Source organism: Bos indicus, chromosome 25 (assembly GCF_029378745.1).
Source record: "Bos indicus isolate NIAB-ARS_2022 breed Sahiwal x Tharparkar chromosome 25, NIAB-ARS_B.indTharparkar_mat_pri_1.0, whole genome shotgun sequence".
In the NCBI taxonomy this organism is placed as follows: Eukaryota; Metazoa; Chordata; class Mammalia; order Artiodactyla; family Bovidae; genus Bos; species Bos indicus.
In genome coordinates this window covers 42119727-42133275 of record NC_091784.1, presented here as the reverse complement: position 1 = coordinate 42133275, position 13549 = coordinate 42119727, and the positions used below count along the sequence as shown (strand labels likewise).

Genomic DNA, 13549 nt, shown 5'->3' with positions numbered 1-13549 from the left:
CCCGGAGCCATGCCTGGGCCACACGGCTACAGCCCCGAAGCACCTGGCCACTCCCCGGAGCCACGCCTGGGCCACACGGCTACAGCCCCGAAGCACCTGGCCACTCCCCGGAGCCACGCCTGGGCCACACGGCTACAGCCCCGAAGCACCTGGCCACTCCCCGGAGCCATGCCTGGGCCACACGGCTACAGCCCCGAAGCACCTGGCCACTCCCCGGAGCCATGCCTGGGCCACACGGCTACAGCCCCGAAGCACCTGGCCACTCCCCGGAGCCATGCCTGGGCCACACGGCTACAGCCCCGAAGCACCTGGCCACTCCCCGGAGCCATGCCTGGGCCACACGGCTACAGCCCCGAAGCACCTGGCCACTCCCCGGAGCCATGCCTGGGCCACACGGCTACAGCCCCGAAGCACCTGGCCACTCCCCGGAGCCATGCCTGGCTGAAGATCAGACCCCCCCGGCCCCTTCAGTGCCCTTGGAGGGCTCCCCGTCCCGGTCAGTGCTTGGGGTCTCCAGCTGGCTCCCCGCCACCCCAACATCAGAAGCAAAGGCGCGCCCAACCTCACTAGTGGCCCGACGTGAAGAAACGGGAAGACCGTCCAGCCGGCTGCAGGCCAGCCCCTCACACGTCCTCAGTGACCTGGTAATGACCCAGCACGGAGGAAGGCAGGGGCCTCTCCCTGCGCAGACAGAGGCCCCGGCACAGCCTAGCCCTCCCTGCCCCGCGCCGCCCCCGGGGGCAGCAGAGCACGGCCACACCCTCACCGGGGCTGGGCTCTCTCCCCACACCCAGCTGCCTCAAAGGCACGGCCACACTGCAGCCAGGGGCAAGCACTTCTGACGGCGGGCAGGGGGCGGCGGCAGGGGAGGGTCCGTTGCACGCTCAGGAACAGCCCGGATCCGTCCACCAGAGCCCACCTCGGACACCGCAGGGAGAGGCCTGGCCAAGTCCACACCAAGCATCCTGCCCCCAGAGAGAAGCCGGTGCGGCCATCAGCGTTCAGGTGGGCCCCCGGGCGCAGCGTCCGCCTTCGAGGGATGGGGAGGCGCGTCCGGGCACACGCTGCCCCCGCGGCAATCCTCCCACAGCCACCGCCACAAAACTCACCACTCAAACGGATGTCGTTTCGGGGATGAACATTTTTTCCAGTGCTTGAATAAAAGGGGGAGTTTCACATTTTATCCACTTCCACATCTCTTAACAATAAAAACTTATTTAAAAGGCCCATGAATATGTAAATGGCATTTTAAATATGGAAATGCAAAACATGCAAGAAAACAGTCTGGGTGTGAAATATTAACGCATCTCATCTTGCTGAGAAGACAACACAAGCTGGCTGAAGCAAGGACGAGGAGCCCCAGCCTCTGCTCGGCTGGGGGGCGGCCTGGGGGAGGAGGGCGGGCGGGGAGGGGGGCCCGCAGCTGCGTCCCAGGAGCGCCTCTGCCAGCAGGTCCTGCCCTCAGGCCACCATCACTGCCTCCCGGCCCCCTGCTCTGCCCTCTCCCTCGTCCAAAGCCACTGGACCAAACCGAGCATCTCTGCCGGTGCAAGCTCAGACTGCACACTCTGCCCCATAGCGTCCACTCTGCCCGCCGGGCGGACGGCAGGGAGGGATGCCCCAGTGAGAGCCGCGTCCTCCACCCCGAGCAGGGCCAGAGAGCCCATGAGGACAGGGTCACCCTTGGGACGTGAGCACAGGGCCCCCTCCAGGGTCAGAGGCAGGGCATCTGACTACCGGCCACGCTGAGCACAGACTCGCCACAGGCCCACCCGAGGCCCAGAGCCTTCAGGTCCATGCATGGAGCAGAGGGCCTGGGGGTTGGCCATAGGCCTCACCCAGCGATGCCAGGGCCTCCGTGGGCCACAGCCCCAGGGGGGTAGCATCCCTGTGTGTGTCCACAGGAAGTGAGCGACCCAAAAGCAAGAGGCTGACAACCCCTAACAGAACAGAGCCTCCCTCAGTCCAGGGAGCTCACGGGGCTTTAGCGGACTTCTCGGAAGACGATGACGGGAAAGCAGTGAGCAGGCCTCTCTCCGTGCTGAGGAGAGGAACGCGGGGAGGACGAGCTGCTGCTGCTCCGAGCGTGGTCCCTGGACCAGCAGCTCCGGCTCCACAGGCGCCTGCAGGGAACACGGAGCCGGCCGGCCCTGCAGACCTGCCGAGCCAGAGCCTGTGGGCCCCACGCGCAGTCTTTGCTCTCACTGATCTGGAGAAGAGCTGGGCGCCCAGCGCTGACCCCGCAGAGACCAGGGAGTGGAGGAGCCGCCACCTCCAGCGCCAGGGGAGCCTCGGGGATCGCGCCACCCAAGTGCCAACTGCAGCCACGGGCTTCCACACACAGCCCCTGCCTTGCCCTCACACGAGCCTGGGCAAAACCACCAGCACTGCCAGGGGGGTCCTTTGCGGGCCTGGCACCACCAGGACCCCGGATGGACTGGGTTCTCCCTCAGGGTGATAGGGCTTGGTCTCAGGGACAGAAGCCAGGCGGCCACAGTCTAGAAAGTGAGAGCAGCTCCTGAGGCTCAGGGCCAAGCCGGAACAGCCATCAGCACTGGAGGTCCATGCCCACCCTAAGGGGAACGGCGCGGGGCCTCGCCTCCACGCCCCACCCCAACGGCCTCGCCCACTCTGATGGGGAAGCAGCTGGTGGCCCGGAATCCACCACTCAAGGAGAGGACACGGACACTGTCCCCGGGGAAGCATCTGCAAAGGGCCCTCACCCGAGAAGCCTCCAGGCACCGCCCTCCCGCGCGCGCCCATCCTCTCTAATTGGCCGCAGAATTTATAGCCTGGAATAGCCCTCCCTCCGGGGAGGCCACAGAGGAGGTTCTGAGGAGAGTCAGACCAAGTGGCTCGGAGGGCTGCAGGCACCACCTCACGTCCAAACACGGCACTGCAGGCGGGCGCAGACCCTCAGCCTGACCGAGGCCCGTGCCCCCCACTGCACAGCGGCGCGGAGACTCTTCCTGCCCTGAGTCCCAAGCAAGGAGAGAGGTCTGAGGAATAAAGGGACGAGGGGACGAGCAGAGGGCCAGGAGAGATCTGTTTGTCACCTCCTGGTTACCAACTAGGCCAGGAAACGGTTCTTAGAGAGAGTAACTCTCACCTTGTTAGATCCAGCCAGAATTGCGGAAAACAACAAAAACCCGGAAAACATCACCCGAGATGGCACGAAGCCAGGGCAGCTACAGGAGGATGGCTGCCTGTGTCTTCAAGCGCCCCTGGGCCCCGGGGCCCCATGAGCGACCAGCCGAGGGCGCGCGGCCTGAGCAAGAGCCTCCTGCTCTGCCGCCATCGAGCCCACGGCCAGTGCCTCACAGGGCCATGGAGCCCACACGCGCACGACCACCAGGAAGAATGCGTGGAGACCAGCTGTCAGACGCCTCTGGTTCCACACCTCCTGCCAAAGGCCATTAGGACGCGTGGCACCAAGAGCTGAGCAAACAGGCGAGCCTCTGTCTCCATCACTGAGAACCCCGAGGCCACCACTGCAGAGACGGTGATGGCCAGGACGAGCAGGACAGCTGGTGGGGAGGGCCAACGCATCCTCCAGAGGCTCCCGCGTGGGATGGGGGCACACCCCCCACAACAGCCTGGGGCTCCCGTGCCCGCCCTGCCCCCTCCAGTGGGGACAGAGGGTCGGGAGGGGGCCCAGAGGGCGCACAAGCCATCCCGGCAGGAAGCTGAGGCGGGCTGTCCAGGGCCTGCAGCAGCACCACAGCGCCCCATCCCCAGTCAAGGGAGATCAGCGAGTCGAGGCCAGTCCACGGGGCTGGGGCACCACGCACAACGGCAGAGCACAGAGGGACAAAGCGAAGCCTGGCCCCTCGGCACCCTGGCTGCCCGGCAGGACGGCATGGTCAGGGGCCAGCTGACCCGTGCAGAGCCTGCCTGACCTGGGCTCCTGCCAGCCTGACATCTGGCCTGGCACCCCAGGATGGGCAGAGCACAGGCTCCCACGCCGCAGGCCTCACTCTGTCCGCCTGGCACATCCCCGTGCGCTCAGCCGAACCACTCATCCATTCCCTTGCTCAACCAGAGCTCGGCAGGCGGCCCTCCGGGCCCAGGGAGCGCAGCTGGCAGCGGGGACACAGTACGCGGGGAGCGTGGTGAGGGCCGGCGGGCACAGTGCCACTTCAGGCAGAGGCAGCAGGAACCGTGCAGGCACGAGCCCCGCAGGGAGGGGGTGGCTCCGGAACACCTGGGGGCGGGGGCGGGGGCGCATCCATGCGAGGCCGCCGGGGGGACGGAGCCGGCTCGCGTCCGCCTGCCCCACAGACGCCCGTGTCCGGGGCGAGGAGGACCGCAGAGCAGTTCTCTGGAGTCCCCACCCGCCTGGTCAGCTGCAGGCTGAGGTGGAGCCGCATCCTCACCCACCTGGAAGGGCGCCCCGGTCTAGACGCTACCCTGGCTACAGCCCGTGTGCCAACCGCCTCTCCACGCTTCACACGCTTTTCTAACAGACCTCAGTGTCCAAAGCTGCATTTCCAGCTCCCACTGCCTTCACCTGTTCTTCTCCTAAGTTCTCCGGCGACATGAGAAGCAAGAGCACCATCCACAAGCTCTTACCAAAAACCTCACCCTGTCTTTCTGTCTCACCTGTCACAGTGGGTCCACAGCAAACACAGCACCCCCGTCTTTCAGGTGTGCCTCTGCCCGCCCCCTCCCTGACCCCGCCACACACACACACACACACACACACACACACACACGAGACAGACCTGCTCACTCCTAATCTGCCGCTGGGAAACGCCACTGGCCGCCCCGCGCTGCCCTGGAGCCACACTTTCCCCAGGACTCCGGGTGCTGCAGGCTGAGTTGCTTCTGTCGTGTCCGACTCTGTGACCCCCTGGACTGCAGCCCGCCAGGCTCCTCCGTCAGTAAGATTTCGAGGCAAGAACGCTGGAGTAGGGCGCCATGCCCTCCTCCAGGGGATCCTCCTACCCAGGGACTGCATCTGCGTCTGCTTCGACTCCTGCGTCGGTAAACGGGGTCTTTACCACAAGCGCCACCTGGGAAGCCCCTGGCGCTGCCGGGCTCCTCAAACACTAACAGGTTGAAGCCAAGGGCTCTTCTGAGACACGTACAGCCCAGAGCAGGAAGACCGATCTTCAGAATAAACTGCAGTCGTCAGAGCAGCCCAGAGCTGGCACGTGCGACGGGTGTGAAGCGCCCCAGAGAGCTGGGCTCGGCAGGCATGCACAGCGCGTGGCAGGCAGAGCCCCGAGGCTGCTCGGCTTCCCCTCACCCGCTCCCACAGCAGGTCCCCCGGATCCGCACCGAGGGCCTGGCCCGACACGTCACACCTGCAGGCCCACGACGCACGGCCCCACTGCGCAGAGCAACGCGTGGCAAAGGGCGCTCTGTGGCCACACGGAGCACCTCTCCAGGACCCGGCTCCAGCCTCAAACGACGCCATGGAGCTCCCAGGATGCGCAGACCAGGATTCAAATCCTGCCTCCACGGCTTCCTAGCTGTCTGACACGGGGCTCAGCGCTCTGCTGGGGGACAGAGACAGCACCATCGTGCTTGGCTCAGGGGAGACACCATGCGCGAGGCAGTCAGCACGCAGCCCAGCACCGGAAATACTCTCAGCACCACCACACGTGCACAGGGACAGCCTTCACCCTCAGCACACCCCCACGGGGCCCAAGACCAGCCACGAGGAACAAGACGAACGCTGGGCAGCCACGAGTAGAAGGCAAGGTTCCCTGGGCTGTGATTAAACTCCAGTCCTAAGGCAGGCACCGACAGGCCGCTCTAACCAGCGACCCACAGCGCCTCTGGAGCTGTCTGTCCCAGGAGGACCACGGTGCAGAAAGCAGGGACCAGCCCACCGGGCCAGGGCACCCTGCTCACAGAAAGACCCACCAACAGCAGCTGTCGCCAAGGTCGCCCGCCAAGACGTCGGCTGGACTCAAGGCCACAGAGGACTTCCCAGCACCACCCGCACACCACCTGTTTCCTGAGCGCGGCTGATGACGAGGCTCCCCCCGCCATCTCGCCTCATCCTCTAAAGAGCCCCGAAAGCCTCCAGCCAGAACCGCGCCTGCCTGGGGCTGGGCAGAGCCCAGCTTCCGCTCTCCTGCCAAGGCGCCTCTCCTGGTCTAGCCTGGATTCTGCCCAGCTGCCTGCAAAGTCTTGAGGGAGTGACATCAGCCCCTCACGAGGTCTCCTGGCCTCCGCACGGAACACACCCAGCACGGCAACGTCGGTTTGCCAGCTGTGAGCACGGCACTGCCCACGGCCCTCTGTCCTGCTTGGCCAGGGCCCCGAGGGCAGAGGACCCCAGCCTGGCATCTCCCTACAGGGGCCTGCATGTGACTCCACCACCAACAGGCGGGGTGGGAACCTCACCTGCTCCCAGGGCCTGAGGCCCTCAGAAGACCCCTGGCTCCTGCCATGCTTTCTGTCGCCGGATGAGGGGGGCCTCCCTGGGAGGAAGGGGACGGTGCTCAGCGCCTGTACACAAGACGCGCTCCTGAGACGGGCGCACAGCCAAGACCGCTCGTCCGCGTGGCCGTCAGTGGCGTGAGGACAGGACCGAGAGCACCCCGGCCCTGGCCAACGACCCATCCCAGGCCTGTGGCCCGAGGCGTCGCACGTCCTCTCCCCTCCCCTGCCGGGACCCGTCAGGCAGGTTGGCCACCCTGCCGAAGAGGTGAAGCTCTTCCTCAGGAGGCCTGAGACGCCCTTGCTCCCGGGGCAGCTGCACTGGATCTCAGAGGGAACCCAAGGGTCCTGAGAGGCGGATGAGGGGCCCCCAGTCCCCCAGACCACCTCCCCTCCGTGCTGGACCACTCCCTGCAGTGCGAGGCCATTTCTAAACCCAGCCCACAGAAGAGCTGGGACGCCTGACTCACCGCCGAGGACCACAGCCAGAGCCACGCTCACAGCCCTGAGAGGCTGACCTTCCTGAGCCACACTCGCAGCCCTGAGAGGCTGACCTTCCTGACTCGCAGCTCCGAGAGGCTGACCTTCCTGAGCCACACTCGCAGCTCTGAGAGGCTGACCTTCCTGAGCCACACTCGCAGCCCTGAGAGGCTGACCTTCCTGAGCCACACTCGCAGCTCTGAGAGGCTGACCTTCCTGAGCCACACTCGCAGCCCTGAGAGGCTGACCTTCCTGAGCCACACTCGCAGCTCCGAGAGGCTGACCTTCCTGAGCCACACTCACAGCTCTGAGAGGCGGACTTTCCTGCTGCTGCTCAAGCAGGGAACTTCGGAAAGCACCTCACAGTTTGGCGGGAGAAAGATGCAGACAAGTTTCCTTTCCTGTAATAGTTCATTCTGTTTCAAATTCAAAGTAAAATAAAGAGGATTGCGTGGAAAAATGTTAAAGCTTTAATTTCGAGTCACTTTTAACGCCCGTTTCATCTGACAGCAACTTTGAAAGCAAAAGGCAATCTTTATCATTTGAGGTTTTTAAACTAAATTGATGTGATTATGTCCAACACAACCAGATGCTTCTAAAAGCAATTTTCAAAGTGACATCAGCCCCCAAAATAAGAAAGCCTTCCTTTGGTTATTAATAAACTATTAACACACAGTCTGCACAGGGGGTGAGGCTGCGGGGGGTGACCATGGCCCACAGGCTGACCTCACAGACCCCTTCCCACCAGCCCGTCAGGGCGAGGGTGAGCGTCCAAGGTCCCTCTTGGTCACCATCCTTTCAGCCGCCCCGAGCCTTCCTCACCGGAGGGGCTGACCTCACACGACGGTCCACCTTCAAGTGACTCTAAGCGGGAACCGCCTAGTTTGACCCCATCCTCCGTGGGCACCTGGTCTGGGGCAGGGAGCATGACTGGGGGGAGTCTGCCAGCAGTGGGGGTCCTAGGAAAGGTTTCCTTGTTCCAAAAAGGAGAGGCCTCTCCTCCTGCCTCTGACTCGACACCCAGGATGTAGGCAGCCACCCTGCATACATGAGAGAAGCCTGCCTGGGCCCCAGAGGAGGGAGGCGGACAGCAGTGGACAGGCCCACGCGTGGTTCAGGAGGAGCAGGCCGGCACGTGGGCGGGCTCCCCTTTCCCGGCACAGAGCTCTACAAAGCCCTGGAATTTCCTCAACAGTGAATGATGTGAGTGTCCCTTCGGCCAGACCCCTGGGCAGCGTGGGGCTGGGGGGGTGGAGGGTGCCAGAGGAACCAACGCTGGGAAGAGAGGCGGGAAGTTCAACCTGCCCCCTCCCCGCCGCCTCCAGGGAGGGGAGTGGGCTGGAGACCCAGGAAGTCACCAACGGCTGAGACTTAACCAAGCAGGAAACTCACAGAAACCCTGAAAAGGGGCCTCCGAGGCGGTGGACACGAGGCGGCGCTGGAAGGGCAGCACGCCCGGAGCGGACAGGGCAGCCCTGCCCCCGCCCCACACAAGCCTGGGGCGTCTCTTCCCGTCCAGCTGATCCGAGCTGCACGCTTCACAACAAACCCGTGATCCAAGACAGAGCGCTTTCCTGAGTTCCAGCCATCACTCCAGCACCTGATCAGAGGCAGGGAGGACCCTGCACTCCCGGCCAGATGGACGCGCAGGCGCACCTTGTAGGACTGAGCCTCACGCCTGGGGCCCGGCTGGCCCGGGAGTCACGGCAGAGTGGAACTGGCCCGGGACACCAGCAGGCGTCTGAGTGAGAGCGGGCACAGGACACACCGCAGGCTGGGCGCGGGAGAGGCCCCGGCCCTGGACCCCCAGGCGCAGGGTGGGGCCTCAGTGCGGCGGGGCAGGACGAGGGACACCGCACATCTGCAGTGCCTGCCCCGCTCTGCGAAGCCAGGGGCACGCTCACCCGCAAGGCCTCTCCAAAGCAAGTTGGTTGTTGGATAAGCGCGGCCGCCAGGCCTACCTGCTGGTGATGGCACTGTTCTTGTCCTTCAGGGCCAGCTCGCGCTGCTGCAGCTCCACAATGAACCTAGACAGGTCCTCTGGCGTCCTGGGGGGACAAGAACACATGAGGTCAGCGGGATGTGCCCGCAGGGGACGGGGCTCTGACCCTAGGGGCCGGCCCAAAGCCAGGCAAGCTGCTGGCGGACCTCAGAGCCGGGCGAGTCAGGGCCTGTGAGGCCCCCGGACAGCGTGTGTGGGCTCACAGCACAGCCAGCCGCCGGCCACGTGGCACTGGGGACGTCACTCGTGCCAGCCCACGCCTGTGAAAACCGAGTCGGTACGTCGCATCACTGCCACGCAGAGGACGTGAAGTGAGGAGGAAGCGCGCCTGCCAGCGGCCCGCAGACAGGGTGCCTGGGCACGCTAGCCTCCTCCCTCCTCTCAGACACCACGCGCGCGGACGGCAGCGGGGGAACAGCAGGCGCCACGGGCACGGTGCCTCCCGTGTCGAAACGCCTCCAGGGGGACGATCAGGCCAATGGTCACGGCAGACGCGCTGCTCACCGTCTCCATTTCACAGACGGGGAAACTGAGACTAAAAGTCCGTGATGGTGGGCTCCAAGGTCGCCCGCTCTCCCAGCACGGAGCCTCAACCTGAGCCCTGTCCTCCAGCTCAGCACCCGGCTCAGGAGAGCGTGCACAGAAGCGCCTTCGCCATTCACACGCCCAGCAGGCACAGGAAGGGCGCTCAACACCACTAATCCTCAGAGAGACGCAAATCCAAACCGTGCTCGGGCCCACCTCACGCCGGCAACAACGGCCATTATCAAAGTCTGCTGCTGCTGCTGCTGCGTCGCTTCAGTCATGTCCGACTCTGTGCGACCCCACAGACGGCAGCCCACCAGGCTCCCCCGTCCCTGGGATTCTCCAGGCAAGAACACTGGAGTGGGTTGCCATTTCCTTCTCTAATACATGAAAGTGAAAAGTGAAAGTGAAGTCGCTCAGTCGTGTCCGACTCTGTGCGACCCCAGAGACGGCAGCCCACCAGGCTCCTCCGTCCATGGGATTTTCCAGGCAAGAGTATTGGAGTGGGGTGCCATTGCTATCAAAAAGTCTACAGATAACACATGCTGGAGAGGGTGTGGAGAGAAGGGAACCCTCCACACTGCTGGTGAGAATGTGAACTCGCGCAGCACTGTGGACAACAGTGGGAGGTTTCTCAAAAAACTAAAATAGAGCTGCCATATGATTCTGAAATCCTACTCCTGGGAGTCGGATTAGAGAAAACTCTTAATTTGAAAAGTTACATACACCCCAGTGGGTCACTGTAGCATATTCACAACAGCCAAGACATGGAGACGGTCTACATGTCCATCAGCAGACGAACGGATAAAGAAGATGTGGTGCGTATATACACAAAGGAATATTATTCAGCCATAAACGAGCATGAAAGGCTTCCCTCGTGGCTCAGAGGTAAAGAATCCACCTGCAATGCAAGGACACAGGTTCGATCCCTGGATAGGGAAGATTCCTGGGTTGAAATGGCACCCCACTCCAGTACTCTTGCCTGGAAAATCCCATGGATGGAGGAGCCTGGTGGGCTGCAGTCCATGGGGTCACTAAGAGTCAGACACGACTGAGCGACTTCACTTTCACTTTTTGCTTTCATGTATTAGAGAAGGAAATGGCAACCCACTCCAGTGTTCTTGCCTGGAGAATCCCAGGGACGGGGGAGCCTGGTGGGCTGCCGTCTATGGGGTCGCACAGAGTCAGACACGACTGAAGCAACTTAGCAGCAGCAGCAGCAGAGATTATTATGCTAACTGAAGCAAATGAGACACAGAAAGATGAATACTATACGATTATCACTATATGTGGAATCTAAATAAAAGGATAGAGGATTCCCTGGTGGTCCAGTGATTTAAGAGTGTGCTTTGAAGTGCAAGGGACACCAGTCTGATCCCTGGTCCCAGAGGATCCCCTGCCACGGAGCAACTGGGCTGGTGCCACAACTACTGAGCCAGCGCTCTGAAGCCCGTGAGCCCACGCGCCTGGAGCCTGTGCTTCACAGAGAGAGAAGCCCACTACCTCGACCAACAGCGAGAAGCTCGGCACCACACCCAGAGAGCACCCCCACTCACAGCAACTGGATAAAGCCCACGCACAGCAACAAAGACCCAGTGCAACCGAAAAATAAAAATACATAAACCTTTGAAACACTATAAAAAATGACAGAAACATACTTATTTACAGAAGAGAAAGAGACCCGCAGACATACAAAAAAAACCCACGACGACCAACGGGCGGCGGGGAAAGGGGGTATGCTTGGGGCTAATGGACACGAGACGGGAAAAGAAGGGAAGCAGCTCGGTTATGTCCAGCTCTTTGCGACCCCATGGGCTGCAGCCTGCCAGGATCCTCCATCCATAGAATTTTCCAGGCAAGAATACTGGAGTGGGTTGCCATTTCCTTCTCCAAGGAATCTTCCCAAGCCAGAGATGAAACCCGGGTCTCCGGCACTGCAGGCAGACGCCTTACCCTCCAAGTCCCCAGGGAAGCCAGTCACATCCGACTCTGTGCGACCCCATAGACGGCAGCCCACTAGGCTCCTCTGTCCCTGGGATTCTCCAGGCAAGAACACTGGAGTGGGTTGCCATTTCCTTCTCCAATGCATGAAAGTGAAAAATGAAAGTAATAAATACAAATAAAGCAGATAAACGACAGGACCTACTGTAGAGCAGAGGCGACTGCGTTCAGCGCCTTGTGATAACCTACAACGGGAAAGACCCTGAAATAGGACAGACACACGTAACTGAGCCCTGTGCTGTACTGTCAGCGCAGTCCTAAAATACCAGCCCTGTAAACTAACTACACATCAGCGTCAAAGAACGGGTTTTTTTTAATGTCTTCAAAGAGGAAGAAAGACGAGAGACAGAGATGGAACATCAAGTGGAGAGCAAAGACTCCTGAGCCCTGCATGGAGCTAACATGGCATTAAAAAAAATGAAAGATGCTCAACACCACTAATTCTTAGAGAAACGCAAAGCAAAACCATCCTCAGGCGCCACGTGGAGGCGAGCACAGGCCCAGGGCTCAGACGCAGGGCTCCATGGGGCGACAGCGCAGTGCGCACAGGCTCCTCTCCCAGCCCCAGAGCCAGCACGGCACCCAGGCCCAGAGCACTCTCTGGCCTCCCCACTCCTGCTGAAGTTGCCCCTGCTGTCCCGCCTGTCCGAGGGCCACTCACAGAAACCTGCTGAGCTGAGCCTCATGTTCAGAGCCCACAGACCCCGAGCCACCAGGCCTGGAGGGGCCTCTCCGCCTCCCGCCAGACTTTCCTCTGCTGCCTGGACACACCAACCCATCCGCTCCCGGAATATCTGTGATGGTTAACCCTGGGCCTGCAGAACGCCTCCCTCAGCCTCCCCAGGCCTCTCTCATCCTCACTGGAGAGGTCTCGGGATAGCTGTCACTTCCTCCGAGAAGCCCCCAAGCCTCTCCTCCCCTCATCACAAGGCTGCTCAGGACCATCTGCCCTGTGACCAGCGGGGCCTCCTGGGTCTGCCATCACTAGGCGTGAAGCCTAAGGCCCCCGGGTGCCGGTAGTGTGTCCTGAAGGCCCAGCGCAGCCCTGGCACGAAGCAGAGCCCACAGCCGCCCCACACAGGCCTCTGTCCTCAGCACCCCCCAGCAGGGAAGGCCAGGCCCTCTTCGTTTCACTTCGCCTCATGCAGGCCGTCCCCGGCTGCCAGAAAAACACCCTTTCCTGCACATTTTGTGAGGACACGGCCTTGATGTGTGAGGAACCAAGAGGCATGATGCCAAGATTTCTACCCTTGCTCTGCCCTGAATGCCAGCCAGCTCTGTGGATGAGAAAACACATGAAAAATGCTCACCAGCAGAGACCTGTGAAAACTGAAATCTAAGAGGGGAGGGGTTGAGCCAGCCTTGAACGCCAGATCCCCATTCTTCTCAGAGCTTCCTCATGTCTGCCGACCTCAGAGAGTAAGTAAGCGAACCAAGTAAACCCTTTTAAGCCAAGAGGGTTTTTTTTTTTTTAACATTTTAAAGAGATTGAAGTTATCTTCTATTTTTTATGCTAAGGAATATGCAAACTATTATTAAATCAATGGAAACTATATTCAAAACCGATGAAACTACGCACGTCTACCTTTACAAGGTCACCAGTCCCTCTGGGCCCAAGGGGAAGCGTCTGTCAGACAGACGGCCACACACCCTCTGGGGGCCTCATGAGCTGAGGGGGCGGTATTCTCTCATCACAGGCAAGCTGTGTGCAATGTCCTCCAGGCAGAAAGCTGTCTGGAAGCTGGAGGGCAATGGCAGGGCTGGGAGCACAGGACGGCAATTTAGAAACCAGGGTCTTGCCCTGAGGCACAAACTAGCCCCACAAAGCCAGGAACTAGAGTTGACACAGAAAGCTCTCAACCAAGGCCCTCCGTTCTCCTCTGAAGTAAAGATAATTTGAAATGTAACCATTTAATAATGAGGAGAAATTGGGAATGGTCAAATGAAGAGAAAAATGAACTTAACATGCTCTCCTTCAGAAACGCTCTACTCCCGCTGACGGCTCAGGCACCTGCACCCTCCCGGGACACCCGCAGGCTGGGGCCACCTACACGCGGCCATGCCAGCCGGTGGCCGAGGCGCACACTCTCCAGCTGAACCTCGGGGCAGCCATCAGACCCCAAACCCGCTGGAACTTTTGAGCAG

At 61.4% G+C, this 13549-nt stretch overlaps 1 protein-coding gene across 2 annotated transcripts in view; it reads right to left on the bottom strand.

The window, feature by feature from the left end:
- Nucleotides 1-13549, bottom strand: part of MAD1L1 (mitotic arrest deficient 1 like 1) — a 247067-nt gene that overhangs the window by 185427 nt on the left and 48091 nt on the right. For both annotated transcript variants that reach the window (XM_070780322.1, XM_019987512.2), the window contains exon 10: nucleotides 8838-8924. In XM_070780322.1, coding sequence (XP_070636423.1) covers nucleotides 8838-8924 — 87 coding nt within the window. The remainder of the gene's footprint in view (nucleotides 1-8837; nucleotides 8925-13549) is intronic.